Source organism: Pavona decussata, unplaced genomic scaffold, assembly GCF_977016875.1.
Source record: "Pavona decussata unplaced genomic scaffold, jaPavDecu1.1 SCAFFOLD_2, whole genome shotgun sequence".
Classification (NCBI taxonomy): domain Eukaryota; kingdom Metazoa; phylum Cnidaria; class Anthozoa; order Scleractinia; family Agariciidae; genus Pavona; species Pavona decussata.
Window position 1 is genome coordinate 2,760,620 of NW_028145426.1, and position 27,981 is coordinate 2,788,600.

General features: G+C 38.6%; 1 protein-coding gene across 1 annotated transcript in view; it reads right to left on the reverse strand.

The window, feature by feature from the left end:
• LOC146490029 (DENN domain-containing protein 3-like) overlaps nt 1-27,981 on the reverse strand; it is a 38,992-nt gene that overhangs the window by 10,303 nt on the left and 708 nt on the right. Inside the window, exons 2-37 of the mRNA XM_085124219.1 lie at nt 26,276-26,389; nt 25,276-25,408; nt 24,123-24,281; nt 23,297-23,365; nt 22,091-22,146; nt 21,811-21,877; nt 19,548-19,647; nt 18,847-18,958; nt 17,822-17,873; nt 17,475-17,620; nt 16,137-16,198; nt 15,659-15,758; nt 14,923-15,029; nt 13,937-13,981; nt 13,781-13,860; nt 13,663-13,693; nt 12,751-12,784; nt 12,087-12,152; nt 10,365-10,471; nt 9,699-9,832; nt 8,593-8,639; nt 8,292-8,378; nt 8,119-8,174; nt 5,964-6,066; nt 5,780-5,805; nt 5,354-5,394; nt 5,061-5,165; nt 4,623-4,669; nt 4,089-4,145; nt 3,371-3,441; nt 2,956-3,092; nt 2,286-2,384; nt 2,060-2,129; nt 1,668-1,692; nt 819-881; nt 555-633 (exon numbers count right to left, since the gene is read on the reverse strand). Of these exons, the coding sequence (XP_084980345.1) occupies nt 555-633; nt 819-881; nt 1,668-1,692; nt 2,060-2,129; nt 2,286-2,384; nt 2,956-3,092; nt 3,371-3,441; nt 4,089-4,145; nt 4,623-4,669; nt 5,061-5,165; nt 5,354-5,394; nt 5,780-5,805; nt 5,964-6,066; nt 8,119-8,174; nt 8,292-8,378; nt 8,593-8,639; nt 9,699-9,832; nt 10,365-10,471; nt 12,087-12,152; nt 12,751-12,784; nt 13,663-13,693; nt 13,781-13,860; nt 13,937-13,981; nt 14,923-15,029; nt 15,659-15,758; nt 16,137-16,198; nt 17,475-17,620; nt 17,822-17,873; nt 18,847-18,958; nt 19,548-19,647; nt 21,811-21,877; nt 22,091-22,146; nt 23,297-23,365; nt 24,123-24,281; nt 25,276-25,408; nt 26,276-26,377 (2,875 nt within the window). The 5' untranslated portion in view covers nt 26,378-26,389. The remainder of the gene's footprint in view (nt 1-554; nt 634-818; nt 882-1,667; nt 1,693-2,059; nt 2,130-2,285; nt 2,385-2,955; nt 3,093-3,370; nt 3,442-4,088; nt 4,146-4,622; nt 4,670-5,060; nt 5,166-5,353; nt 5,395-5,779; nt 5,806-5,963; nt 6,067-8,118; nt 8,175-8,291; nt 8,379-8,592; nt 8,640-9,698; nt 9,833-10,364; nt 10,472-12,086; nt 12,153-12,750; nt 12,785-13,662; nt 13,694-13,780; nt 13,861-13,936; nt 13,982-14,922; nt 15,030-15,658; nt 15,759-16,136; nt 16,199-17,474; nt 17,621-17,821; nt 17,874-18,846; nt 18,959-19,547; nt 19,648-21,810; nt 21,878-22,090; nt 22,147-23,296; nt 23,366-24,122; nt 24,282-25,275; nt 25,409-26,275; nt 26,390-27,981) is intronic.

The following is a 27,981-nucleotide window of genomic DNA, read 5'->3' on the forward strand; positions in this document are numbered from 1 at the left end:
TATCTAAGATTATAGTTTTCGGTCAAAAGGTAGATTTCTACTGTCATGTAAATTTGACCTTCATATGGACGTACCTTTACACTACTAAAACTGGAGACGGTGTGTGTGGTGGTTGGCAAAAACAGCAGTTGGGGTTTGAAACGTAAATGTAAAAAGTTGAAGAACTTTCAACGTTTTCAGTACGTTCACGTCGCTAGCTGTTCATGCATCGCCTCTAAGATTTTTTGCGAACGTGCAGCCAACTAACTTTTCGTTTGTATGCAAGTACAATGTACGTGACAGTGAGATTATGAGCTCTGATCAACTCTTACGTCATCTAATGCCAATTTTATTGAAGCCGTGGAAAACTAATCTACACAAACATCCACGAGAATTCGAAAGAGCTTTACAGTATAAGTGAAGTCAAGTATAGCGTCTAACAAAAATGACATTTTACTGCTCATGAAATACACAATGAATAGTAGAGACTAAAATGTTGACCTGTTAATAAAACTGTATCAAATATTATAGGCCAAAGCATGGCTGAATTCAATAATGTTCCATCATCAACTTACTCCCAGGAAGGTAAAGCAGGGCTTCCACTGTCGTTTTCTCCATGTCTTGAGGTGAGGGACTTAGCCTCTTTACGAGCGACTATTGAAAGGAAACAATTAGTTTCATAACAAAGGAAAAACAAAATTCGTCATGATGACCATCTTTAATAATGGGCATGTGTGGTTGGGACGGCGAGAGGGGAGGGGGCGGGGAGGCAAGGATTTTATACCAAAAATCGGTGGAATTTCATCTGCAACAAAAAGAGATTATCATGTTCCTCTTACCTTTCTGGTATCATCAGACAGTTGATTTTCTGAGTCACTTTGTGTGCTGTAGTAAAGGACACGCTAGGGAGCAAGGTAGAAGAACACAATTTAGATTTGTTAAGTTATTTGAATCAACTTTGCTCATGAAGTTTTGATCAATAATGATTTCTTGAAACATAAGCAAGCGAAAATTAAAGTTAATAGCCGACGTTTCGGCGTCATCGTGACACCATTCACGGAGATGCTTTTCATGAGAAAACTTAAACCATCCCTAAACGTGCAAACAGACTCGATTCGCGCAAAGGTATTCACTTGAAGAACTTGTGATCCATTAATTGTTAATATGCTAATTTGTAGAGACTGTAGAGTATAGAAATCAAATCTTCGCATTAATTTATCCACTTTGCCTTGTGAATGACGATGACGCCGAAACGTCGGCTATTAACTTTAATTTTCGCTTGCTTATGTTTCAACTTTGTTCATAATAATGAAAACATGCTTAGCCGCAAATATAAACCGAAAAAAGGCCAAATAGTTTCATTATTGCACAATGTGATGGTAAAAAAAAATGTGATGGTACATGTTATAAATGTGATGGTATACTATTGTAAAAAAAAAAAAAAATAAATAAATAAAAAAATAAATGGGGACTTGTTATTTAACTCGATAGTTGAACTTCTTGTGCACCGTTTCTTGAGCATAAAACCCAATAGGGGTTGTGTTATGTCTCCTATGGCCAACTGACCAATTAAAAACGTTTCCGTCATAGTGTGATACGTGTACAAATTAATGTTCATGCTCGTGCTCAATCAGTGTCCAGGACCTCTGTTGTAACTACGAAGTTTGCCTCTCAACTTATAGACTTACCGATACAGTTTGGTCTGGATAGTCACTGTAAAAAAGAAGAACAGAGAAAAACAGTTCAGTCAGCGAACTAATATGTGGCCAAATTTTCGATTCTTGTGAATTTAAATACATGTTTGTTGTTTGCAGGATTATCCAGTTTTTTCAAGTACCGCGAGAATGACGGATATTTCAAAGTAATAATATAATACGAAAAGGGGTTAAAATAAGACCAGAAAGGAAAAATACTGGTTACGACGCACTCAAAACAATGTGTGCAACGTATGAACAGTTCATAAAACAACAAAGTGTTCGTACACAGAACATCCACTCAAAGCCCAACACTGCTCCACAGTAACAGTGAAAACCTCCGTCAAAAAGCATCATTCTTTTTGTCCTAAGCAAAGTTGATTTACCTTTGTCTTAGAGCATCTGCCATTATCACGTTCTGAGCAGCGTGTCCAATTATCGCCGGGTCTTTCCAGCCTGGAAGAAGGTAAACCAACCAGACTATAAAACACCAATGCCAAAGTACTCATGCATTTGGATCATAGTTGATGGAAATCTGGTATCACGGTGCGTGATTTTATCTGGCTTTGATTTATGGACTGTTATTGAGATTGAGAATTGATTTCTTCCTACCATAAGCCATCTTGTATCCGACTTTCATTTCCAGCAGACAATTGCGCCAGAAGTCCGTCTCTTCCTTCACCGAAGCTACAAATGGCATCGAGGGTTGACCTGAAAGACGGTTAAAACGGTGACAGTGACAGTGATGTGTCAATGACACGACACCGTTCCTTCCAAGGTCAGTTCCTTTAGTTCTATCCGTATGATTGTAAGACTTTAAATAAGCATATTGAGAACTTATTACTTTCTGTCGGAGTGGCGAGTTCTACCATGCTCTTTTGACATGACGGGTGGGGCCGGGTCTAGTGATTGTGTGGACCCAAACAGGCAAACGTCGTCAAGCACACTCATTAGTAATTCAGCTCTAACAAACATCGCAGACGTCTCTTGTTTTCCGTTTTGGACATTCCAGCTTCATACTATGAAAGCGCTCTTTTAATGACCAATTACTTTAGCAATAACGCTAATTCTTCGTTCACCATTTTGCTAAACGATAAAATGTACCCGCAATCAGAAAGTATTTAAACTCTTTTTACAATTACTTGTAGCTTGAAATGGAAGCTATTGCGGGGGAATATATCAAAAAATATTTGCACGTGAAAGGATTTCCCCGATTAAGTCTCGTGTGCAAGTTAGTTCCAGTTCAATTCCAAGGATACAAATATATATAATATTATCTTACAGTTGCTGGTTATTTTAATAGCTGTATTCCCACGGGTAAACATTGTATTAGAGTAAGTGATGGCTTCCACGTCCTTGATATCCTCAATTTTGACGACAGTATTGCAATCTTGCGTTCCGTTTTCCATGAACAGTAACCTGGGTAACAAAGAAGACACACGCTTCAGAGGGAGGATTAGCCATCATTAAGTTGAGTGACGTTTGAGTGACTCCAGGTAAAACAAACAAAGAGTGGATTAATGAAGCCATTAAATACAAAGGTGCAAAGCCTCAACAACAACAACAACCCAACAACAACAAATGACAATGCCAGATTTTATTTTCAAAACACCGAGACAAACACAGCACTGCATGAAAGTACTGCTCAACGGTTTTCATTTGAATGTCATATTTGAATAATGTAAGTTACAACTTACCTGTTAATTGTGAGAACGAGGAAACCCATTCCTCGGTTCGTCTTTATCAGCTGCGAGACCTTAAGGACATACTGATGAGGAAAAATTAAGACAATGCTCTCAGCCAAATCAATTTGATGATGATGATGATTATCATAAGCAACAAAGTGAATAAGACGGATAACACAAACTTTGAGTGACCGTGAAAATATGACGTCACATCTATACACATGAATCCCACTGTCTGTAGATATGACGTCACAATTCCATACAAGTGTAAATTGCCTGTTTGTTCTCTATCAACGAGAAAAGAGAAACTGAGTAAAATGTATAGAAGCTTATATATCAAGTGGTAAAGGGGCTCAACATCGTTCAATGACGAGATCATCGAAACTGAAGCAGGCTATCAAGCACAGCCATTGTCATCGTACTACAGTGGAACCTCGATTTTACGATATGGCAAGGGGACAGCAAAATCATATCGTTAAATCGGGATATCGTTGTAAACGAACTCCGGATTTATAAATAATTTTTGCCGGGACACAGAATGTTGATCGTTAAATCGGGAATATCGTTAGATCGACTATCGTAAAATCGGGGTTCCACTGTAGCAATTTTTTTTAAAAAAACCCTCGTTGTTTGAGTCAGGGGCACCTCCCGCATATCCCATCGCAGTATAAAAAATTACTTTCCTCCCTTGAGGAAGAAATGCAACACAACTAGGAATAATCATGCTGACCTCATTTTCTCCTAAGAGAACGTTGCGCAGTGAAACACTTCTGGCTTTGAAGCTAGCCTAAGGGTGGAAATAAAAAAAATTAAGCCTCAAAAGCTATCAATGTCAAGGGATCGGACAGTATGAAGTGACATCTGAGTGCAGTAGGATAAATCAAATGTGTCTTATTGTGCACGTGATAACACAACGAAAATGGTTTATGCGCCTCTCAGCGGTATCTTCCACGAGAATTTGAGAAATCGAGTCTCTGTTGAAAATTAGAATAACTCACGGTAATAGTTAGCCTCCTAAGCAGACGCTCTTTGACTCGTCACGTCACGCACTCCTCGTGCGTGACGTGTTGTGCGTGACGTGACAAGCCAAAGAACGTCTGCGTAGGAAGCTAGGCAATAGTGCTTAGCTTTGAATAAGAAGCCATTATCAAACAAGGACATTATATGCTAGTGCAAGCGTTTTCATTGTGGTTCGCTAACTTGTGCGTAAAACCTGGTGTGCATGTAGAAGGTGGGTACTTGTGAAAGTTTTTTTTGCTGTTACCTCTGTGAAAGCTTCATAAAATGTAGCAAATGTTTCAGGATCGACCTCTAAAAAGGAAAAGAATTTTCGATCAGTTCTCCATACTAATTGAACACTGGTCACCTTTTAAGCTTTCACCTTTGCAAAGTGAATATGGTAGAACAGAAAAAGAAAGTTTGGGAAAAAGTACTAAAAGGGAATACCGAGAAGAAAATAAAGAAAATGCAAGAAAGAAGAGAAAAAAGGAACAGAAAAGAAAAGAGAAGAAAATCAGTTTACGGTTCTTAGCTCCCACGAGTTTCCTTCACTCAGCGGTTAACAGAATCCGAACTAGTAATCGGAAAATCATAGGTTTGACTCCTGACAGGAGAACTCGGATTTCTTTTTTCAAACCATGCCGATGTCACGGACTGAATAACACATCATCTCATCAAGACTCTTGTATAGTATACAGTTTACCTTCCATTTTAGAATTCGTTGTCAATGCTTGGAATAGCCTTTCTCCCGCGTCCTGGCTGTTGGCGATCTGTAGCCGGCTGACGTGCTTCACAAACTCTAAACGTACTAACAACCAAATGAAAGAAACATTTTAACCAAAGCGTAATATTTCGTGGACCTTAATTGCTCTGCACGATCAATGTTACAACCTAATTGCCCAAAATGAGCAAATGAAGATTCTGTTTCTTCTAATTCCAGAGTAAGGTGAATTGAACGCAGCCCTAATTTTATTAATTAAATTAAGAGAGTCTCACCTAAACGAGTAGACGGGATTGCTGACGTAACCACTTCTTTTCTGTTGAAAGAGAGCACAGCCGCTACCTCAGCGTATTCATGATAAACATTACCGAGTTCTCAATTCAAACGTCATGAGATTTAGACTACGTTTCAAGCGCGGTTTTCAGTTTACTACCAAAACAGAAGTGATCATTCTTCACTCTCATTTGTTAACAAAGAAACAACCAAAAATTAAATTGTCAAGAAGGACTTAACAACGGGAACAAACAAGAACACAAATTTGCTGAAAATTGGCGAAAAATTGGAGGACTGGGGTGAGTGGAGGGAGAACGGCCCCTCTCGCCATTCCTCAATTCTATACTTGACTTATTTTATTTATAAAGTCACAGATTACTAATGAATAATTCTGGAGTTTACTTCTACTTCTACTTCTTTAAGCTCACCTATCTCGCCTGAAATCCACCTTTTCCTGAGAGAGAGATGGAAAAATTGTTTATTAAACAAAAATGTTTTTGTAACCGGTAAAAGACCTATACATGAACAGACAAATAAGACCACGTGATTGAAAAAGAAGCTTGATTACACACAGTTAAGCTTATCCACTCAACTTGTTCATGCTTTCCTTACCATTGCCTGCAGACGCAAATGTTCCGCTTTCCTACTGAACTGTTTTGTTCTCAGTTCTGCCAATTCAGCGTCGCTCAGTTTACACATGATTTCCTGCACAGTTCTAAAGTTTAATCACACAAGAGTACACATCAATTGAACTTCTTTACACAAAACAAACCATAGTTCATTCATAGCATTAAAAGGCCTTTTTCAAATGTCGCTCTAATGCCGTGTCAAACTTAATTCAGGAGTTAAATTAGGCGTTAGTACAGTAGTAGCGCGACGTTTCAAAGTTCTTCAGCGTTTATAACTGTAATGTGTTTCTACCCTCATTAAATTAAGTTACTGCTACCACTTACTACTACTACAAACATTTGGTGATGCAACTTGTCGTTAGTTCGACACCACAATTAAATTCCAGGACGTGTGCCGTGCTACACGGCAGTTGCACGGCGGCATGTTTCAGTCAAACGTCATGTCAATGCCGTGTTGAACTCAACTCATAAATTATGAAAATATAAAGTTTTGGTGGTTTGATGCTACTGCGCATGCTCTAGCTGACCGTGGAGCTCTAGGACGAGAATGAAATAAATTGGCAGCACAATTGGCGAAGTTCCCTGAGCAAGTACACGGTGTCTTCTTCTGAATTTTCTGGTGAAGAAGAGTCCGTGCCACACCACTCTACACCTAACATAGATTGCGTATCAAAAGAGAACGACTCCGATACGGAAATTGACCCTGATTCGGAGAAGCCAGAAGAAGGTTAGCAGGAATAACGGAGATAAGACGAAGGGACGACAATCTAGTTGCATAAGGAATCGTCACCGTCTAGCCTCCAAAATAATCCTCAGGAAAGCAAACCTTGTCTGGTTCTCACTTACATTTCTATCCGCCATTTTGGATGTATAATACTGCTGAGCAACAGTTTCGCTTTTATAGAATTTTGAATTTGGCGCGACTGGATAAAGCCCGGCGTTTGAAACCGCTGCCGTACCCTTGTCGCGCTTGTCAGCTGTTCCCAATCCAGTCGCCCGACGTTTGAAACAGGCCTAAAATGACTCCGTTCCGACACTTCTAGGTTTCACTCGCCACAAAGGTTTGCTTTCTTGGCTTTACCCTAGCGCCTTTAATCCCCAACACTGACCAGTATCGAAATTCTCTTCACAATATCATTTTACTCAAACATACAGGTCATGAGAATAACGGGAATGATCAACAAAGACAAAATGTCCTGACATTTATAAACAATACAGCAAACACCCGCATTAAAGAACAAGTGGATTGAGAACCTCCAGGCTGAAATTCGTCATTTTAGACACGTCGGTTATATAAGATGAGGCGGCAAACTCGAATGTGTGCGTACCGTCAAATGGTCTGAATAGGAGAACAAAGGGCCCAAATTAGCCCACAAGGGTTGATAAAACGGGTTTTTCTGATTTCCTGGAGTGAGAACTTTAACTTTCACACGCGGCGTTTTGAAGAAGAAAGGTTGTATCTTCAACTTAAGCCGAAAAGTAAGTGGATATAGCGGGTATAAGAATTCGCTTTTTGCGTTTAAAAATGGACAAAAATAGGCCATTTTTGGTATGGGGCCGTTCTCAGAAGAAATTTTTTAACAATCCAAACGGCGTTTCAAATTTTCACGTACGGCATATGAAAGATGGGTCTTTCCTGAAACAAAACCCGTTTCAACTTTCAAAATAGGTCAACAGGAACCATTTGCCTTTTAAATTTGAAAACTACCTGTTGCAGTTGTGTTTGAAAATGGCGCGTCTTGGGTCGAAGAGCTATTGTCATAAGCACAGGTCTGCTGACAATGGATGTCAAAACTAACAGTAACCCATTCAAGAAAACCACTTGACTGTTAAATATTCCAATAACCGTGAATTTTAAAAGTGTTCTTGTTGGGGCAGCTGGTTCATTCGAAAACCTGTCGCGCAATGAACCAGGAAAGTGAAAACGTAAGCGATCGGGAGTTCATTTCAGAGCTTTTCGAAAACCCGATCCACCCGCTGTTAATCAATAATCATATGACGACTTATTCAGGCTGACCTTAAAAACAGTAGGTTCTTAAATGTGGGTGTTTACTGTATATGGCGAGCAGCGAGGAGAAGATGCCTGGTCATATTGTGGTTACAGGGTTAAAAGGTTTGTTGTGGCTGGCTTTACTTACTTGGTTGGAAAAAGTTGCACATTTTTGGACGAAACCAAAAAGAAATCATCCACTGCCTGTTGAAAAAGGAAAAACAGAGTTATGAAAGAGTGCAAAACATTAAATACGTTATTTTGGATATAAACCGTCAATAATGATTTCTCAAGTACAAGAGTTGGTTCACCCGTGTGTACCTTTATATTCTGTCCACAGGCGGCTCGTAACATTCCGCGCAGGTACAAGTAGTTGGCAACAAGACTGGAAGACTTGTTCATAAGATCCTGAATAAATACAACAACAAGATTAAGAATTATAATAAAATGCCATATCACCAGAAACCACATTTTTAAGAGTGAAAGATAATCACACTCTTGTTAGCCACTTTCTCTATTTCGTGTAGCATTTCACTGCATATCAGGATACTTCCAGGCACCGTTTCTCTCTAAACTCAGCACTGTTACTGGAGGAACAATTTTAACTGATAACTTTACTTACTGAAATTTTTTCATTCAGAGATGTCAAGTAGTCCGCGTAGAAACTTCCTAAAAGGTAGAACAAACTTATTAAGCGCTAATAAAATAATAATAATAATAATAGTAATAATAATAATAATAATAATAATAATAATAATAATAATAATAATAATAATAAAAGTCTTTATTTCCTCACAAGATAAAAAATACATATCTCATGTCACAATATTTGAGTAAAAAGTACATACATCTAAGTTATTTACAATTAAAATACGCTCACGTAGCTAAATTGTATCTAAAAATTAGGCGATTAACGTAAGAGTTCTTGAATCTATCTGTATTAACTTTCGGATACTGACTTGTTTGATTCCTTAAATTGTAAGTCGATACTTTCTTCTTGGGTAAATGAGGCCTCGTCGAAAAGTATCCGTTAACGATCGTTTATACTTGAAAATGAAGGTGCCCCAAAACGCATTAATTATTTTTTCGCCTTCACGCACGCGTTTTTATTCGCTTTCGAAATGATTTAACGGTCGAAAACATTACTTTCTGTTAACTTCTATCGATGCTGTTACGTCATCATTTTCGAAAACTCTTTTTATCACTGGTTTTTGCTGTCCACAGTAAGTGTTTAATCACGGTTTCCAATAAACTTCACTTTGGGCAGCGTTTTGAAAATCTCCTTTTATCAATCGTTTTGGTTGGTAGACCTGTGGCCAGCAGGCCACACCGAGTAGGGTAATTAGCGCTCCTCTTGATAATAGAGTGAGTTTTGACTCTGGCTGGATCGCCCTGGCATAAATAAATAAAGGTGTATGAGTAAAAAGAAAAAAAAAAACTCCATTCATTTCCAAAACGGATAGTTGTGGACGGTGCATAAGATTGTTATAGATACTAACACAGGAATTTAAAGTCAAAATTATGCATCTTAATTATCACGATTTTAAAGGAAACGGACTTTGACACAGTCTAAACCGCAAGGGTTAAGATAAACGAAAGTCCATTGTATAAAATTGAGTTCTTTTACGACTGCTAATCACCTTGTCTTCGGTTTTTTGGTTAGGTCCCGTTCAATTGCCATTCACTCCGCACTTGTGTGCTAAGTAATGAAAAGTGCTCATTATTTACCTGTGAAAATCCCTTCAAGTGGGAAGGGCGGAAGAACATAGATGCTGAGATCTGCTTGTGGACTCACGAAAAACTCCTCCGAAATGACGGGGACAGGAACAGATGAAGAACTTCTTTTTCTCAAAGGTCCTGCCCTACAGTAGAAAAATAAAACGACTTTTTAGAGACCTTTAGACCAAAGAGTAAGGATTGATTGACCTCGCTAACCACGGGTGTCCCATAGCTCAGTAGTGGAGCATTCCATCTGATATCTGGAACAACATGGGTTCGATTCCCGTTTCCCGATTCCCGTCACGGACTCGGGATTTTTTTCTTTTTCCGAGTTGTAATTTATTTATAATGAGTAAATAAGTAAATGCAAACTAGATAGCATAAGAACAGCACGATCTACATATGAAAAGCAGTGTGGTTTGTATCAAAGCAAGGTCACCCCAGCCTGGCTTACAATCCAAGGCCAGGTCACTTAGGACACAATTGTAAAATGGGCTATTGTTTACAGGCCCTGATACCAAGGAAAGACGATGATGAATGCGATATTCAAACAGAATTAGTGCCGCTCACTGCAAAAACATAACCCTGGATTTTTGTGTTACAGAAATAGCTACTTTAACGGTGACATAGCCAATTTAACACTGAAATAAGGGCAACAGTTTCAAATTAACTTACTTGGGAGCAATTCTTGTTCTTTGAGCCATTAGAGTGAAGTAGTCCGTCTTTTCTGGGTCGTGCATGAGGTCATAAAGAAATGTGCTGAACGCATGGCTCTTACAGACCTTGGAAACAACGTGGCGTGGACGAACATTACATAGAGCAGGTCAGTATTATTTCCACAATATCTGTGAAAATTATCGCGCGCTGATTGGCTCATAGCTACTGTCTGTAAGAGTACAGACAATGAAAAATGACGTCAGATGCAACGCACGCGCTTTCTCAACGGAAAATAGAGCCAATTCCGCTCCTCAATGTACTTTTTCCATGTTATTGCAGAAAGCAAATCGACGACAGTTTTCTATGGTCTATAGTCTATTTTATAGACCAGAAAATGCAGCCATAAAATGTTCAAAACTTGGTAGTGAAACCACTCGTCTTCGGTTTGTGGTTCCACTTGAATTTTGAACATTCTATAACGTCATTTTATGGTCTATAATATGGAAAACTGTCGTCGATTTGTTAAAAAGACATGCCAAAACTAGAAAGGACTAATACAATACAATAGAGACCTTAAGATTGAGATTTTTCGGCACTTCCCGCGAGCCGCGAACGTCAAGAAGTCATGTGACCAGTGCCTAGCCGTCAGGTTTGCGGTTTGAGGTTCACGTTTGTACAGCAAGACCACACTCTAGCGGTAAGTGATTTACCGCAAGTTTTTTTGCACCCTAAAACATCACAATCCCATGTTTGAGAGAAAATACTATTTTTTAGAACTCTTTCGCTTATTAATTATCGAGTTCTTTTTCATAGAAACATATTTTGAAAGACGATTTCTCAGCTAAAATAGAAATGAACTAACGAATGAATTGAAAACAAACATGGCAGCCGGCTATTTGTTGCTGGAACTGTTTTGCCAGCCGGATTACTCTGTTTTTAAACTACGATAAACAAAGTAAAATAAAAGCAGATTTCTGATGATATGTGAATGCATAGTATTGCATACTAGAAATAAGAAATCGAGATCTTCATCGCTCGAAGACAAGCCTTCAGAACTGCTATCATCCAGCTGCATAACGTCCGGCAGATCTTTGTAGTCTTGTCTGATTTCAAGAAGGTCAGTGATTTGGTGTTCTGCTCTTATTAATCAATCAAAATCCAACAAACACATCAAAATTCACATATCACCTTCGAGCAGCAGCCATATTGTTTTTGTACTAATTTCTCATAATTCACAAGTCTATCATGCACCCGTGGATCTTAAGTCCCAAATATAGGCAGACGGCTAAGGTGAAACCGCTAACCGCAAACCGCGGTTTGGCGTTCGCGGTAAGATGGCCAAACCTCGATCTTAAGGTCTCTAATACAATTTGAAAACCCCTAAACAACTAACTCTTTACCAAATGCAACAAAAATAACATTCAAGAACAATCTTAAATTCTCGTTTGCCACAATTACATAATCAAAATCCAACAGCACTACAGGGAAAGTAGTGGTTGAAAAACTTCCATTTAAATGATAAAACCACGGAATTTCGTCCTTGAACTAAAAAGTTAGCGCCACTTTTCAATGAGTGACAACGAGTGACCGTCCAAAGTCCACGTTGCACGCATTGAATCATGTCTGCAAGCTAATTATATGCATCAGCAGCTGTGGAATTGAATCTTCCAGATCAGATCTAATAAACTCATACAACACTTTAAGTGTGAAAAACTGTGAAAGCTCTATAATGGAACCCACCTCACGATAAAAGTCTTGATCACATGAAGGCTTTGACTCGATGAAAGTATCCATGTCGAAGAAAAGCTTTTATGAAATAAAAGCAATCCAAAATATCTTACTTCAACTGTGATAAATCTTCAAATATCAGTCAGTCACTCAGTCAGTCAGTCAGTCAGTCAAGCAGGCAGGCAAACAGCCAGCCAGCCAGCCAGCCAGCCAGCCAGCCAGCCAGCCAGCCAGTCAGTCAGTCAGTCAGTCAGTCAGTCAGTCAGTCAGTCAGTCAGTCAGTCAGTCAGTCAGTCAGTCAGTCAGTCAGTCAGTCAGTCAGTCAGTCAGTCAGTCAGTCAGTCAGTCAGTCAGTCAGTCAGTCAGTCAACCATTTAATTATAATACAAAAATATAAAAACAACGGGTATATATTACGAATTTACAAAATACTACCTCCCAGTAGGCTTAATAGCTCTGTTGGTAGAGCACTTTACCGGTATTGCAGAGGTCAAGGGTTCGAATCCACTCATTCTTTTCGAAACTGCATAAGTTGCGTACATAATTGCGATGCTCATACTTATTCATTCTTTCACCCGCAGTTCAAATGGATGAATTTCATCAGAAGCATGGGGTTATATACTTCTGATTTCATATATTCCACTTTCATAAAAACAAAAACAAAAAAGAAACTCACATCTCCCTGTTGGACAATGAAAGTTTTCATGTCGCTGAAAATGAAAAATACAGTTAAATGTTTTAAAAGCACTAAAAAACCAGAAATGCGATAAAAAAGTGAGGTGTGGTAAAAGTCGATAGCTATTTCGAAAAGTCATTAATAATTCATAAGCCCATTGACCTATCAAATGTCGATAAAACATCACGTGCAGTGGTTTTAAAACCCTATAAAACCTCCTCCTTATTAGTATGCGGTGTTTAATGTTTTTCTGTTCCTTTTGAGCTTGCAAACAACTGTAAATGCTACCCACCTCGAATAGCCCTTGCTAATTGTGGGTATGTAATATTGCAATTTGTCTTTTCTCAGAATAAATTGTTGTTGTTTGTTGTTTCTCGTATGCTAATTTCCAACGTTCACAAACGCATCATTGTTATGAACTTTCTTGACACACGCTTTTCCAGGAATGTTTTTGAAGCCGTTCAAAAAACTCGCAGCTCGTGTTTTATCGGGTCTAAAACCACGAGGCGCAAATCCCGATAAAACACTGCTGCTCGTGTTTTAAAAATTACATAAAATGCTTTAAAATAGTCAGCGGGGCGCATGCGCAGTAGATTCCGGTTAAGACTAATTTGCATACAACTAGTCGCGGACGTTTTGCTTTTCAGATTATCGCAACAGCTTCTGTAATTACTAAAGAACGTTTGAAAATAAAAAAAATTCAGATAACTTTTCGAAGATGAACGCGATTCACATGAAAAATCTTCCTGAATTCTTCGACGGTATTTGAAAAAGTTGGGCCAACCATTTCAAAGTACTTCTCATCAACGCGCGCATGCGCCTGGGGGTGACAGTCCCTTTAACTGAGTGAATTCAATGCAAAAGGAAGTCGACGTGAGAATGCTGCATGGATGTTGTACGTACAGCACTTACCTAAACATTCGTAGCATCATCTCCAGTGTGGCTGAAGTAAAGAGTGATATAAGAAAATAAACGAAGGAAATAAATACGTGGTGAAGCAATAATGAAAAATACTTGAACGCTTACTCACATGCCAAAACAAGCTGTTGAAACTTTCTCATAAACATTTCTCGTTCCCGTTGCAATTCTTCTAAAGTGAAGAAGGTTTGTCTACGAAAGGAAATCAACTATTACTGAAGTAGTCCTGCCTGGGACCCGGGGAAAATGAAATTAGAATTTGTCATACCTTTGAAGAAGCAGCCTGTCAAAATTAAGGTTTGCGTTTTTCATCCTGTAAAAATGATTTGTAAATTAACACAATGAAAATCCTCCTAATAAGCCGCTACCTCTCTAGAACACCTATTTCCCCCTTGGTCCGTTATATACACTATTCTCTATCGCTGTCGAAAGTAGGTAAATTATGATCATCCGGGTAAGTGTTGTCGTGAAAAGTGGATAAGGAGGTTATTTTCAAAAGAAACCACGGTGCTGCGTCGGTGGGGAGTAGAAACGAATATTTGCTTTATCAGCAGAGTTGATAACTAAAGATAAATTGGCTACCGTACAGAGAGTTAAGTGTTGACGTTGCGAGCGTTAGCCCTTCGTCAGAGCAAATCGCTAATGCTTGAAACGTCAGCCGTCGAATCTCTTTTCGATGGCCAATTTACCTAAGGTTATCAACACTGTTGATAAACCAAACAGTGGTAGTCATGAAAAGGACTGTTTGAGGTGACATTGACTAACGTTTCGACAACCTGAGTGCAAGTCTTCGTCAGAGTCAAGTGAATTGGGGATTGTCAGTTGATGGTAACGAGACTAGACACTGTTGCAAACAGTTTGTCAGTGCCTTTGTCAACTACTGTTGCGTTACTTCCGTTGATCAGTAGGTAGGCACCTTTTGAATTAAAGCTCTATTTTCACTGGACCCTGATAATCTGCAGCTGCATTGTTCTGTTGTTTGTTTTCTTCTCTTGACCAATAATGTAAGACGTTGCAAACGGTGCAGGTCGCTCCCCGATGATCACAAAATTAATACAGATGTAAACGAGATGTAGGACTAGACTTGGCCAGAGTTTATGGACATACATGTATCAAGGTGGTTTATATAAAAAAAACCCACTTCATAGGCAACAAAAATCTACCGCATTTGGTTCTAGGTATCATCGCAAAAATATATTTCCAATATATTTCCAGATCAAAAGTTAAAAACATGTTAATGATTCAAACCAATACCTGAATTTGTACATGTCCGTTACATATGTTGGCAGTCGTGGAATTTTTGCATTTGGATGAAACGTTACTGTTCCCTCGTCAATGTCAGCTATTACTATGCAGGACAGCTGAAGGATATGCAATAAAAGACGATTTCAATAGAAGAACACTAAAAAAGTACCTAGAACAAGCTCCAACTAATTTAGGGAATCAGTATTTGTCTTGTTTAGCCATGTCGACAGAAAGGAGACTAGTTCCATCACTAAGAGAGCACGTCACTGGACACCAGAAGGCAGACGCAAGAGTGGAAGGCGCAAGAATATATGGCGGCAAACTGCGGAGGCAGACCTTAAGACCACGACCCACCGCCGGGTCAGTTTGAGAAGCTGGTCAAAAACAGACAGCATTGGAAGACCTTTGTTGTTGCCGTACATGCCAGCCGGCATAACGGCCTATAACTATTTGTCTTGTTTTGTGAGGAATAACAAAACTGGGGCTGAAAAGAATAAATAAACAAATCAAATAATAAAAAACCCTTACGTCAATGAACTAAAAGAGGTGTAAAAAAATAAACAGTAAACAACCATTATTATTAGTATACGGCGGAACAATTTGCGATTTTGTTGTTCTTTACGTTTTGTTTGCAAGGCAACTGTAGTGTTCTTTCGCTACAGATTGTTTTATCGGTCACTGAAAGAAGGAAAGAAAGAAGATAACAAGGGAAACGTTGTAAGAACAAGTGAGAATTCTGTATGACCTCGTCCATTTCCTTGACAACTCTTTGTATCTGAGTCTTGTGCTGCGCATGACAACCCATGATAAATGCACCGGGGGCTTCCACTAAATCGAGTAGGGCGCTGGAAAAGAAAAAAAAAAGGTTTCAATTTTTCTCCACATATTTTTCCTAAAAACCTTACCACAATTACAAGCATGTACTGGTTGCATAAATGTTACTTTATTTAAAAAACTGATCAGGTATCTGTCCAGTTTCATAATGCTCATTCTTAGATTGACTGGAGTAAGGTTCATTATTCATCTATTTGCGCTGCAGAGGGAAACTTTGACTTATATAATGAACCACCCAGTCCGTGGTGAGATTATAAACTGTGACAAGTTAAATGAAAGCTGATGAGGAGTATTTCATGTGATGCCGTAAACTATGTTGCCATCGAAGGGAGTTATTGCATATACACTGCACGTAAGTTACTTAACACTTTTAACAAATGACTACTTACCTGGGAAGAATCGGTACATATGTCCAACTCCAAGTAAACGGTTGGATGAAAGTGAAAAAGCTCTGTGTGTACAAAGAACGTACACGGATTACAATTTCAACACTTCACTATTCTGGGTCACCCAACGAGAACAATTGAGCAAATTGTCTTCTGTGTTCCCAGATCGTCTTGTACCCTTTAAAATACATGCTTGTGTACGCTAACACAGATTGATCTTTTCGGATGCTTTAGCTAAAAAGTTAAATGAACGGGAATTTTCCATGAATTTACAAGGTAATGTTGATTTAACGAAGATGCTACAAGCAATTGCAGAAAAAAAAATTAAGTGGAGATACTCTCTGTTACTTGGTACTTTTTAGACGCTTACCATGGTGTTACTTGTTTCCCCCCTCCCCCCTTATCAATGTTGTACGAAATCCGCAACGGCATTCAATCAAGCAAGCCTCAACATTGAAAGGGGAAGAGGAGGGCTTGGAGGGTATTGCATTGTTCATTGGCCTTTTAGAGTGCGTTCTTTGCAGGAAATAAGAAAATGCTGATAGTGTATCAACCTTTTTGCAGCTGCTTGTAGCTGATCTTTTTTCACATTTTTAACGACATATTTCACCTTCGAAAACGAAAGGAATTAGTTTCCAGTGATATGAAATTTTGAACTGACCTTTTGTCAAAGAAAACTGTAGATTTTCTATACTACTAAATCCGAATTTCGTAGGCGATTAAGGTTATCCAAACTGATATCCACCCGAAATACGCCGTTGGGTGGCCCTGATCACCGAGACTGGCACCTTAACGTGGTAGGACAACACGTGTGTGTCTCATGACCGGGGGAACTATCAGGCTGGCAGATGTCTGATAAGATCACTCATACCAGATTGGGTAGGGTCCAGATGAAGGTCCGTCCTAACCATTTTTCGGAATCTTAATCTCGCTGTTTTCAAATTTTACATAAACAACAACAACAACAACAACAACAACTTTATTCTACCCCTACAGAGCACTACAGCTGAAATAACATAAAACGTACAACGAAATAGAAAAAGGGTACTGGCTTCCTAAAATAACTTGAGAGTTAAAAAACAAGGAAGCCAATTTACATGAAATAAAGTACAATATTGTGACCGGCAAACACAGAGAAAGGAGACAACAAACACAACAGAGACAAAAACACGCACACACCAGTATCTACCTAACAAAATAAATAAATCAAGTGTTTATTAAGCAAACCTTTCGTAATTTATCACTGACTGGAGCGCTAGAACGTAAATAGGAACCAGACATAGACACCTTGGGTACCGAGTTTATTGAGATAATACAACAGTACCAAGATGGGATACAAACCTCGACAATAGGAGTGAGGAGGGAATATGAGGATGACATGAAAACAATCCGCTGCTGGGTCAGAATGCAGCCTATCAACAAAAGGATGTCATCCAAAGAGAAGTAAAGGAAAGGAAAATGGAGCTCCATGTCTATAATCCTGGTTTCTACAAAGAAATATAGAATTAAAACAAGAGATAAGACAAAGAATTGTAGGATCAGGGTTACGGTTAGGGTTAGGGTAAGGGTTATGTGGATGACTATATAGTACCTTACCATAAATTACTTGCCCCAAAATTTATGATCAAACTTTACTTATTTTAGTTTACAAAGTAGAACAAGAATATAAGTATAATATGTCTAGTTACCCGGATCTTCAGCGGGCCGCACAAGATGTTTAACACCACACAACGTGAATTCCTACAAGTACAATTACAGCACAGTTATTGTAATCGTGGACATGACAATACGAAGAGTGAGACAGATATTTTTTTTCAAATAATAACAATAATGGAAAACTGTGTAAATATGCCCTTATTATTAAAAAGGAAAGACAAAAGAAACGATTGAATGAAAGAAAGCAAAGATGATTGAGACTTCGGGTGAGTGTGGAAAAGAAAACGCAAACAGCTGAGTGGGTGAGTGTTTGAAAGAGTGAAGTACTACAGTGTATGAGTACAAAAAATAACCAAATGAAGGTGAAAAAACAAAACAAAACAACAACAACCAAACAAACAATAACAAAAAACGACGAGAGAGTGAGTCTGTAATGGGAAGAACGTGGGTGAATGAAAAATAATGAATGTGTAAGTGAGTTAGAATGACAATGGACGGAAGAACTACTACGTAAAAGAAGGAAGAAAGAAGGACCGAGTGAGTAAGCAAATGAATGAAAGACTGACTGACTGACTGACTGAATGAATGAGTGAGAATGAATGAACGAATAAATGAAAGAACGTGAATAAATGAATGAATGAATGAATGAATGAACGTGAATGAAGGAATGAATGAATGAATGAGTGAGAATGAATGAATGAATGAATGAATGAATGAGTGAGAATGAATGACTGAATGAATGAATGAATGAATGAATGAATGAATGAATGAATGAATGAATGAATGAATGAATGAATGAATGAACGTGAATGAATGAATGAATGAATGAATGAATGAATGAACGTGAATGAGTGAATGAATGAAGGAAGGAAGGAAGGAAGGAAGGAAGGAAGGAAGGAAGGAAGGAAGGAAGGAAGGAAGGAAGGAAGGAAGGAAGGAAGGAAGGAATGAATGAATGAACGAATGAACGTGAATGAGTGATAATGAACGAACGAACGAACGAATGAATGAATGACAAAAATGACAAAAACAACAACAACAACAACAAAAAATATACCATCCCAAGAGAGCCGGACGGGGGCACTGGTACCATGGCCAGCTGAGATACAAACCGCATTAAAGCCAATCTGAAGCTGCGTGCATCACTTGTTGTCACTTGTGGCAGCAGACTGTAATAAAATGAATATTTCAAAGACAATCTATTTGTTTTACAAGTAATGCACTCCGTATCTATCGAAGAATTTCGCTAGTTACAACCAATCTTTTCAATAAAAAGAACTTGATAAAGCGTATTCTACCCCTCGAGTACTCATTGAGTTTTGCACTTCCTGGTATTAGAAAACCACTACTTCTAGTGAGTAATTGTTGGGGATTGGTGCGATGTAATATTGTAGTGGTAGGTCAAGCCAACTGATGTGCTTGCAATGATTTGCGACGAGAGTTTTCCGGATCAGTATATGTAAACTAACAAATCGAAAAAACAACGTGAACTAACGTACCCTTAATTGGTAACTTCAAAGTCTTTGAATCAACGACGAGCTGTGATTGAAAGACGTTTCAATTTGCTATCCCTTCCTATTCAATTCTCGGCTTCCAAGATTGTTTTCGTGGCTCCACAACTCCAACTTGTTCAGTCTCTTTCACAGACAATACCGCCATCTACTCATTTACATCACGATCGAATAAAAACAAACAAACAAACACTCCATTCCCCCCCCCCCCCCTCAAAAAAAGCTACGCAGTGAAAGTGTATCTCACCTGGATAGGCAGTCCTTCATAAGGTTGAAGTAAGGCCATTTGGAAATTAAACAACAGCACGTAGGAACATAACAGACTGCGTAAGAAGAATCCTGCAAGGCTGTAAATTGTAGCAATGTTAATAACACGGGAATTTGGTGTTATATCAAAAACTCCAAAACGTTTCTTTATCAACAGAAACCCGCCAAAAAATATTACTCAAACTTGTTGAAGATTGTCATCCCAGTGTACTGAGACTATCAATAAGTATCTCCTGGCCACAGATGGACTGGGTTGGAATGGACTGCAACTTGAAAAAAGTTAGGCTAACTGCTTTCAAGTTCTCCCCTTATCGTCTCCAAAATGCACAAGAGCAGGTCATGAGTTGTTCCTATCAAGAATTCAGTTGATTTCTTTTTCTGGCTGTTCTAGAATTATTTTGTAACTAAGGGCGCGTTTCTTATCCACAATTCTGGAATGAGAATGGGCAGACTGTAAAATGCGTGCGTTTTTTCTATTCGCATTCCTATTCCGGAATGGATAGAATGCCATTCCATCCATTCTGCTCCCAGGGGCAGAATGAACAGAATGTTGCGAATGAAAATCCAAGATGGCGGACGGCGAGATGAGCGCTGCGGATTCAAATACGTCTCTACCGGAGAAAAAATCAGGTTACACTTTTGGGCAAAATGAAACATTGTTTCTAATTTCATTGTACCAAAAGTACGAGGAAAATTGCTGCGATAACGGCTTTGATGGCAGCCTCTTCGTCGGCCACCATATTTGTTACGCAATGTTTACTCGGCCAGGACCGACGGGTTTTTTTTTATGCAGACAATCCGAATTATTCCTAGCATTCCGTACCAAGCATTCTCATTCCAGAATTTTGGATAAAAAAACGCGCCCTAAGTGAAGGTGTTGTCGCGCCATTTTCAGCACAAAAGATCAAAATCCCTGTGATACTTACCCTTTAACGTAGCTGCAGAACTAGGCAAAACATTTCCCCTCTTGAACTTCCTTTCCCGCAAAATAAATCGATACCTTTTCTGGTTTGATTAGTTTTATTGTTCAGTCTTGAAGATGGCAAACGGTAACGTATCAAGTACTAATCGTTTTGCTATGTCGTATTCCAAAGTCTTCCATTTTGCATACGAATCGTTGGAGCATTTCCATAGTACGAGAGCTTCACGCAAAAAATCGTTTGAACGAAAGTAATTTGTTTGAAGGTAATTTAGCCACAACGTCTTGGCTCCTCTTTCCAATCGCTATAAACTTTGTAACCAGTTCTCTCGTTTTGTAAAATGGTACTGCTAACAAAAAAAAAAACACTTTCTAAAACGCAATTATCTGTACCTGAATTTAAATGACATTGCTGTGAATTCTGCAGGTCCCCCTTGGTAGTTGACCCACATTTTACAAAACGAAATAAGCAAAATTGTAGTTAAAAAAGGATGTTTGGTTTATCAACAGAGTTTTCTAACTAAAGGTAAACTGGCCACCGTAAAGAGATTCGAGTGCTGACGTTTTGAGCGTTAGCCCTTTGTCATAGTTAAACTACGACGAAGGGCTAACGCTCAAAACGTCAGCACTCGAATCTCTTTACGGTGGCCAGTTTACCTTTAGTTAGAAAACTCTGTTGATAAACCAAATATCCGATCTCACTACTACCCACGGACGCAGCAGTGTAGTTTCTTAAGAAACTAACACCCTTATCCATAACTTGAAAAACGAACGTGAATCCATTTTTGAAGAGCCGTTTTGTTGTCGCGGTTGAAGCTTTCGGAATTTGGTATATGATCGTGACAAAGAGACGTTTTCACCTTAAGGAGCAAAAATTGCCAGCTCAGTTAAGGACGGTGCCAACTTTTGTTACTACATATACGTTTTGCGCATCACAAGATACTCGGGTTTCCCGTGGGTAGTGCCTACTAATACAGGGATATTTTTGCGCGGTTTAAGACTATGCGGCAAAAGCAGAACCAAGTGCTCTTGGTATCCAAAAAGAAAATTGGGGGTAACCATGCATCTTTCAGAGATAATAAAGCTTCAATTTGGGAAAAATGCCATACATTGCTTTGCATTTTACTGCTTTTTAGAATTATTGTTGGTTAATTATCTCTAAAAATGCGTGTTTACCCCCAATTTTCTTTTTGGATTCCAATAGCCCTTGCCAAGATCTGCTTTTTCCGCAAAGTCATAAACTGCGAAAAAATTCTTCTGCATTAGTAGGCACCGTCCTTAATGTGATCATTCCATAACTGAGTTAATCAATGAGAAATCTCACCTTCTTCGTCAGCTTTCTCGTCCATGAAATACAATTCATATTTGCCAGGGGGACCTTGATCTTGTGACTAAACAGAGTTGTTAATTTAAGATAAGTTATACACTGGCAGTGGTTCCTGTCCGGAAAATATCTTGTAAAACAGGTAAAAGTAATGACTTTGAGAGACAATGTACATACTCAACAACCGCTCAACGAAAGGCATGTGCGCTCATGTGCGCTTAATAACCAGCTTATTCTCTTAAGTCAATCGGCAGTGGCAATTACAAAGCAATGAGCCTACCTCCCTGAAAAAGAACTCTCTGTAGAATGTCAGGCATGTACAATACGTGCGGTTACCTGTAAACAAACAAACAAACAAACAAAAAATCTTACAGCTCTTACATATTTTTAAATGTGAAATGGTTTTTAAAAAAACCATTTCACAAAATCGAGTTGTATAAAAGGGGAATCTACCGGAAGGAAAAATGAGGAAAGGCGAGAACAGAGGTAAGTCAGATTTTGCGATTTCTTAATGGAAACGAGGCTTTCCAAATAAGGTAGTGATGGTTTAAGAGGTCAAATTCTTTGAGTAGAGGACCAATCAGACTGCTGAAAACTACAATATGTTGTGGTGGGTTAAAACACTAAGCTCTTTGTGGCAACTTTCGAGAGATTTTCGTGCTAACTTAAGCTAAGAAAATGTTTCACAGCGAGTGTTGTATATGTACTTATGTACTGGGTACATTCTCAGGAATGTTAAGATGTGCACTAGCGGCTCGAACATTGCGAAACATGCTTGGACATTTGAACACTAGATTGATTTTGACAACTTACAAGTGATTGACAAAGGCTCTTTCCGTACGCGAAAAACACTAGAATCTTGGCACACTTTCGCTATCAAACATGCTGACAATAATTCCAAGCCCCTCCCTTATCACTACTCCATTCTTTTTTCTTTTAATGTTCTACTTGATTTACGCCTTTTATTTTTGCATTTTTCCTTTTGTTATTTTAGCCTCACCCTTTTCTGTATATATATTTTACATTCGTTGTTTATTCCAGTTTGTCCATCGAAGGCTGTAGTTTGACAGCCGAAGGCTCAGATTTCTTTTTATAACTTGGCCAGAGAACATTTGTTAATATTTTGACAGGACCAGTATTGACCAGCCAGAGCCACTAACACAGATTTGTACGATTGTACGATTGTATGATCATGCAGGGCTTTGACCTGTACAGGAGTTATGTTATTATTAGTGTTATTATCCTATGTGGTGTGTAGATCGCACATGCCAGCGATCTGATCACGCTAACACCCTCCGGGCACTTCCACGATGGGCAGTCGAAATTTTAGACTACACTGTTATTAAACGTCCCTTTAATTGTAAATTGGCATTGTTACGATACTAATTTTTGCTCCATTGAAAATTAAAGAAAACGTTTATTGTAACTTATAAATCATTTATGTTCTGTGTAACAAAGCACCATGTTCGGTTGTTCCAAAACCTACCCTCGATATCAGTCAAGACAAGTGAATGGCAAAAAACAGGCTTTCTTTTCTTGGACACGAAACCACCATCTGCAAAGTTAATAGCAAAGATGACACTGTTTGTAACAGATGTACTATACAATTAACACCATTAAAAAGTAGAAAATAAAGTTAATTTAAACGGCTACTAAAAAACACTTCCAAATTTCACAGTTGAAGTTCATAGCTTGACAATGCAATCCCATTTCCCTTCTCAATATCAATGTTTTTCCACCACTGAAAACAGGCCGATGGATCCCCATAACTTCAAAATAAGACTGAAAGAGGACAAAGTGGTATTGTCCTGTGCACACACCCTACGGGCCATCACATATATGTAGAATTAATGCCTTCCCCAATTAGCCTGCAAGCAAGCTCTCCAATTGGGGTCTGATGCGAGACATACTAGTTTGGCCCCAATGCTCTTGAGGCTTGCTTGCGCGCCACTCGCGCCCCAAATATGTCTTGTGTGAGACCCCAGTTAAAGAGCTTGCTTGCAGGCTATTTTGCAATGTCGGTCATTCAGTGAGGAATATGGGACAAGCTCAAAAAACATCCGTGCAGAAGACTGAGGGTAGGGGGTGGGGGAGGGAAGGTTATTTTAATTTATGATCCCGTATGTGTTTTCCTCCCTGGAGATAAAGAAATACATGCACATCGTTTGCATTGACTGGATTTGGGCCACCATTGTACATTTCCACGTAGTTGTTCTGTTGCTTCTGGAGAAAGAAGAAGAACTCTCAGTAGGTTTTGGTCAAACATTTAGAATGGGCATTTTTAAATGCCCATTGTAAAATTAAAATCTTACCAGGAAAGCAAAGTGGGGGCAAGCTGTTGATCACATCTTGTGCTAATGGTAATTCTACTGCTGGCTTCAGTCTGCCTGGCATTAATGATCCTCGGCGACGTCTTGTTCCTCCTTTGGGTGGACTACACAAAATGCTATCATTGAGGTAGAATGGATTTCCTGCAAAAAAGCAACATTTTTTTGTCAGATTCTCCCTTTCACTGAAAAACATTGCTTTTTGCGAGGGGCACTTACATGATGCTTAATTAACATTTAATTTTTCCAAAATTGAAGCCAGATGGTCATTTTCTTTTGTACTATAACCCTTGCACATGAGCAACAAAGTAACATGATTATTGATGTACAAAGCTGTTATCACAGGTCTCGTAGGATAACAATATATGTAATATTTTGTCTAGTTACTCTGTAAAATGTACTCACAAAACATCACATTAAATCACATTACATTTCCAATGATGCTAATCTACTCTTTGTGCAGAAACAATGCTTAATTCCAGAAAAATATTCATACATGTATCCCCATGCAAGGGAGTTTTTTCTAAAGCTCCCTGCTCCTCTGGAAATTTCCGAATGTAGTTTGCATACCGGTACTTTCTCTTCAGTTTTTTTACCTTCTGAGATCATCTCAACCCTCTGAAATTTCTAATCCTTTCCCAAATAGTAACATATTCTATACTGTCTCATTACCATTTCCATTTAGCTAGCAGGGCAAACAAAGGGGAAGGAGAGGGAAGGGGAGGGGAGGGGAGGGGAAGGAAGGGGAGGGAGCTCTTATTGAAGAGGGCTACTTGTACTAAATTTCAATCATGGTTTAGAGAAGCAGTGTCTATACATGGGAGACGTTATAATTTGACAAGAGCTACATGTACAGTCTTAGTCATGATTGTTGGGATGGATCTCATCACCTTGCCCTCTCAATGTCGGTTTGCAAGTTTGGCTAGCAGAAGTGTGAGGAACAACGTTGAAAGGGGGTGGGGGAGAGGGGAGTAAGGGAAGTATAGTATTACCTTGTTTATGAAGAGTCACAATTTAACTTGGCTACAACTGTAGATTATTCTTGATATACCAGTATTGTTTGAAACAGGTTTGGGGTTTTGTGGTGAGAATGCCAAGCTAACCCAATCCCAGCCCCATTAAGATAAGAACTGCTTACCATCAACTTCATATGGTGTGTGAGGAAATGAGGCCGTCTGCCCTGATATTGCTGCCAACACACTTGTATCAAACATGGTTGATAAGAGGCGGGAATCAGTGTTATTGCCTCTAGATGCATTTCTCCTCATCGACTATTGAGAGATTATTGGAGAAAAAGGAATCAAAATCCAGACATCCCACTGTGTAAAATAATTCATTTCCTTGCTGAAAGTTCAGTTTAACAAGAGTTTAATTTTTGCAATTAGAGTGTTGCAAGTTAAAACAATACAATGTAATTTGAGTTCACTAATATGAAAAACTTCCCCTTCAAATTTCACTTATAAAAAAGCCATTTACTGTACAAAAATTTCTTATCTGTCAGCCAGCTTGTCTACAAGGTTTTTCTGTCATCCTCTCTATGTAACTGTTAGCAGGAGAATTTGAAAACAAATTGCACCCCTTAAGGATGGTGCCTACTAAAACCAAAGTTTTTTGGGGCAGTTTATGACTACGCAGGAAAAGCAAGGGCTTTTGGAATCCAAAAAGAAAATTGGGGGGAAACCACATATTTTTCAGAGCTAATTAAGCAATAATAATTATAAAAAGTGCCAAAATACAAAATAATGTATGGAATTTTTCCCAAATTGAAGCTTAATTATCTCTGAAAAATGCATGGTTACCTCTACTTTTCTTTTCAGATTTTAATAACCCTTTCCAAGACCTGCTTTTCCCACATAGTTATAAACCGCACAAAAATATCTGTTTTAGAAGGTACCATGTTAAGAAACCTGACTTCCTCAGACCATCGCGAGATGCATAGAACGTATGCACAGTAGCAAAAGTAGGCACCCTCCTTTTAAAAGAACTTCACTCACTTCCCATGCATTCTACTGTTGTATCTGCGTTCATTTTCCCTTTCCCTACTATCTAAAAGCTTGGAGAAGGCCTGCCTGTCTACTTTGACTTTCTGTCTTAAATCTGACTGTCTTATTTCTGATATCAATCATTTTTTAAGGTACCTCTGATGAAGAAGACGGTACAAGACCTGTGTCCTGATCCATACCAACCACAATGCAGATCTCAATCAGACTGTTTAACATCTTATTGAAATGATTTTCCATTGTGTCACTTTGCTGTAACAATAAGTTTACAAATTATATAAGTCATGGGAAAATCCAGGGGGTACCCCTCAGAATTTTGGTTTGGAGTATGTTGGCCAGAAAAGATCAAAACCATTCTCTGCTTTAGAGCCCATTTCAGAACCAAATATGCCTTTTTTGCCACGCCAAATTTTTGAGTGCTTTTCTAGTTTTTACTTTTTGTGTTCGAAACATATGCCGATGTTGAATGGTCCACAGTCCCCTGAAGAAATCCTTACCTAGCTGGCCATAATTTTTATGTAAGAGCATTCCTGAGAGATATAAGTAGCACTACTAAAAACCTTCAAAAACTTTTTGCATGCAAAAGCAGCAGCTAGTACACAAAGTTTAATATTGTGTTGTGGTACATGTACAACAGTTCAAACTGTATGTAAACTAATGGCAGGATAACCACCAGCTCATGCTTAAAGACCAAATTATTTCTCACACCTGGTTGAAAAATATGAGTTATAATATTTACAGACCTAACTGACACACTTTCAAAAAGTATGTTAACTCAAACCAATGCAAAAAACAAAAAGCCCCTGAAAAATGAGTAAATGACAATACTTTCTTCGAAATCTCTGATTTTTGAAGGTCCGTATAGAGCATAATCATTTTCTGTAGAACTTCAGAATTATACGGAACTTCTTTAGAAATCTTCGGGCGTCTTTGGAAGTCTATGGAAATCTTCAGATTTAGCTGTGTCATCTTCAAAAATCCTGGAACTCCCAGGATAAAAATCTTATGCCTTTGAGTCAGAAAAAGTTGGCAGGTACACTTGTGCTATGAGTAAACTCTCAAATCTTAATTAAGTGCATATCCTGTGAAGAGCCATCATCTGCAGGCAGAATACACTGGTCAGTGCACAGAGATGGCTGTTAATGGCAACGTGTTTGAATGGATGGAATTGAAATAGAAACAAGAAAACTTGTTATCTGTGAAGACAGGGCTGTTAAATATTGGGAAGGTGGTCAACAGCAGACTGAGATTTGAATGTAGTTCAGACCTAAATACCCCAGCACTACCCCTACCCTCCTGGAGAAAAGATAAAATAAGATTAAGGTATCCTGAGAGGGGAGGGACTAGGTAATAGCGAAAAGTTTCCATTTGTTCTGTCAAAATATACGTGAATGTGGTAACGTGAAAGGGAACGCAAATCGAGTTGAACAGAATATTGAATATTCAAACAAAACTATCAAAAGATCCGCCCTCGACTTGCCTCAAAACACGATAAGCGCTAAGAAAAACTGAAATCGAATTTGTTATGCTTTCGATATCGTATTAGTTTAAGTCCGCACAGCCCAAACATAAATTATACATGCATCACTGCCACACTAACCCTCTTCCAAAAACGCCAAGCGTGAATAGATTTTTAGTCGCAAAATGTATAAGCTTGCATAATATTTAACAAGAATAACAATTATTTAATTTCCGTATGTATGGAGCGCGCGTGCGGAAATCTTGCCAAATTAAATTGTGTATATTTCTAACAATTTAATGGATTTGCTTTAGTTTGTGAAGACTCTCAGCTCAAATATTCAGCAAGGAAAAGTAGATAATACTAGCAAGCAAAATAAGCTTAA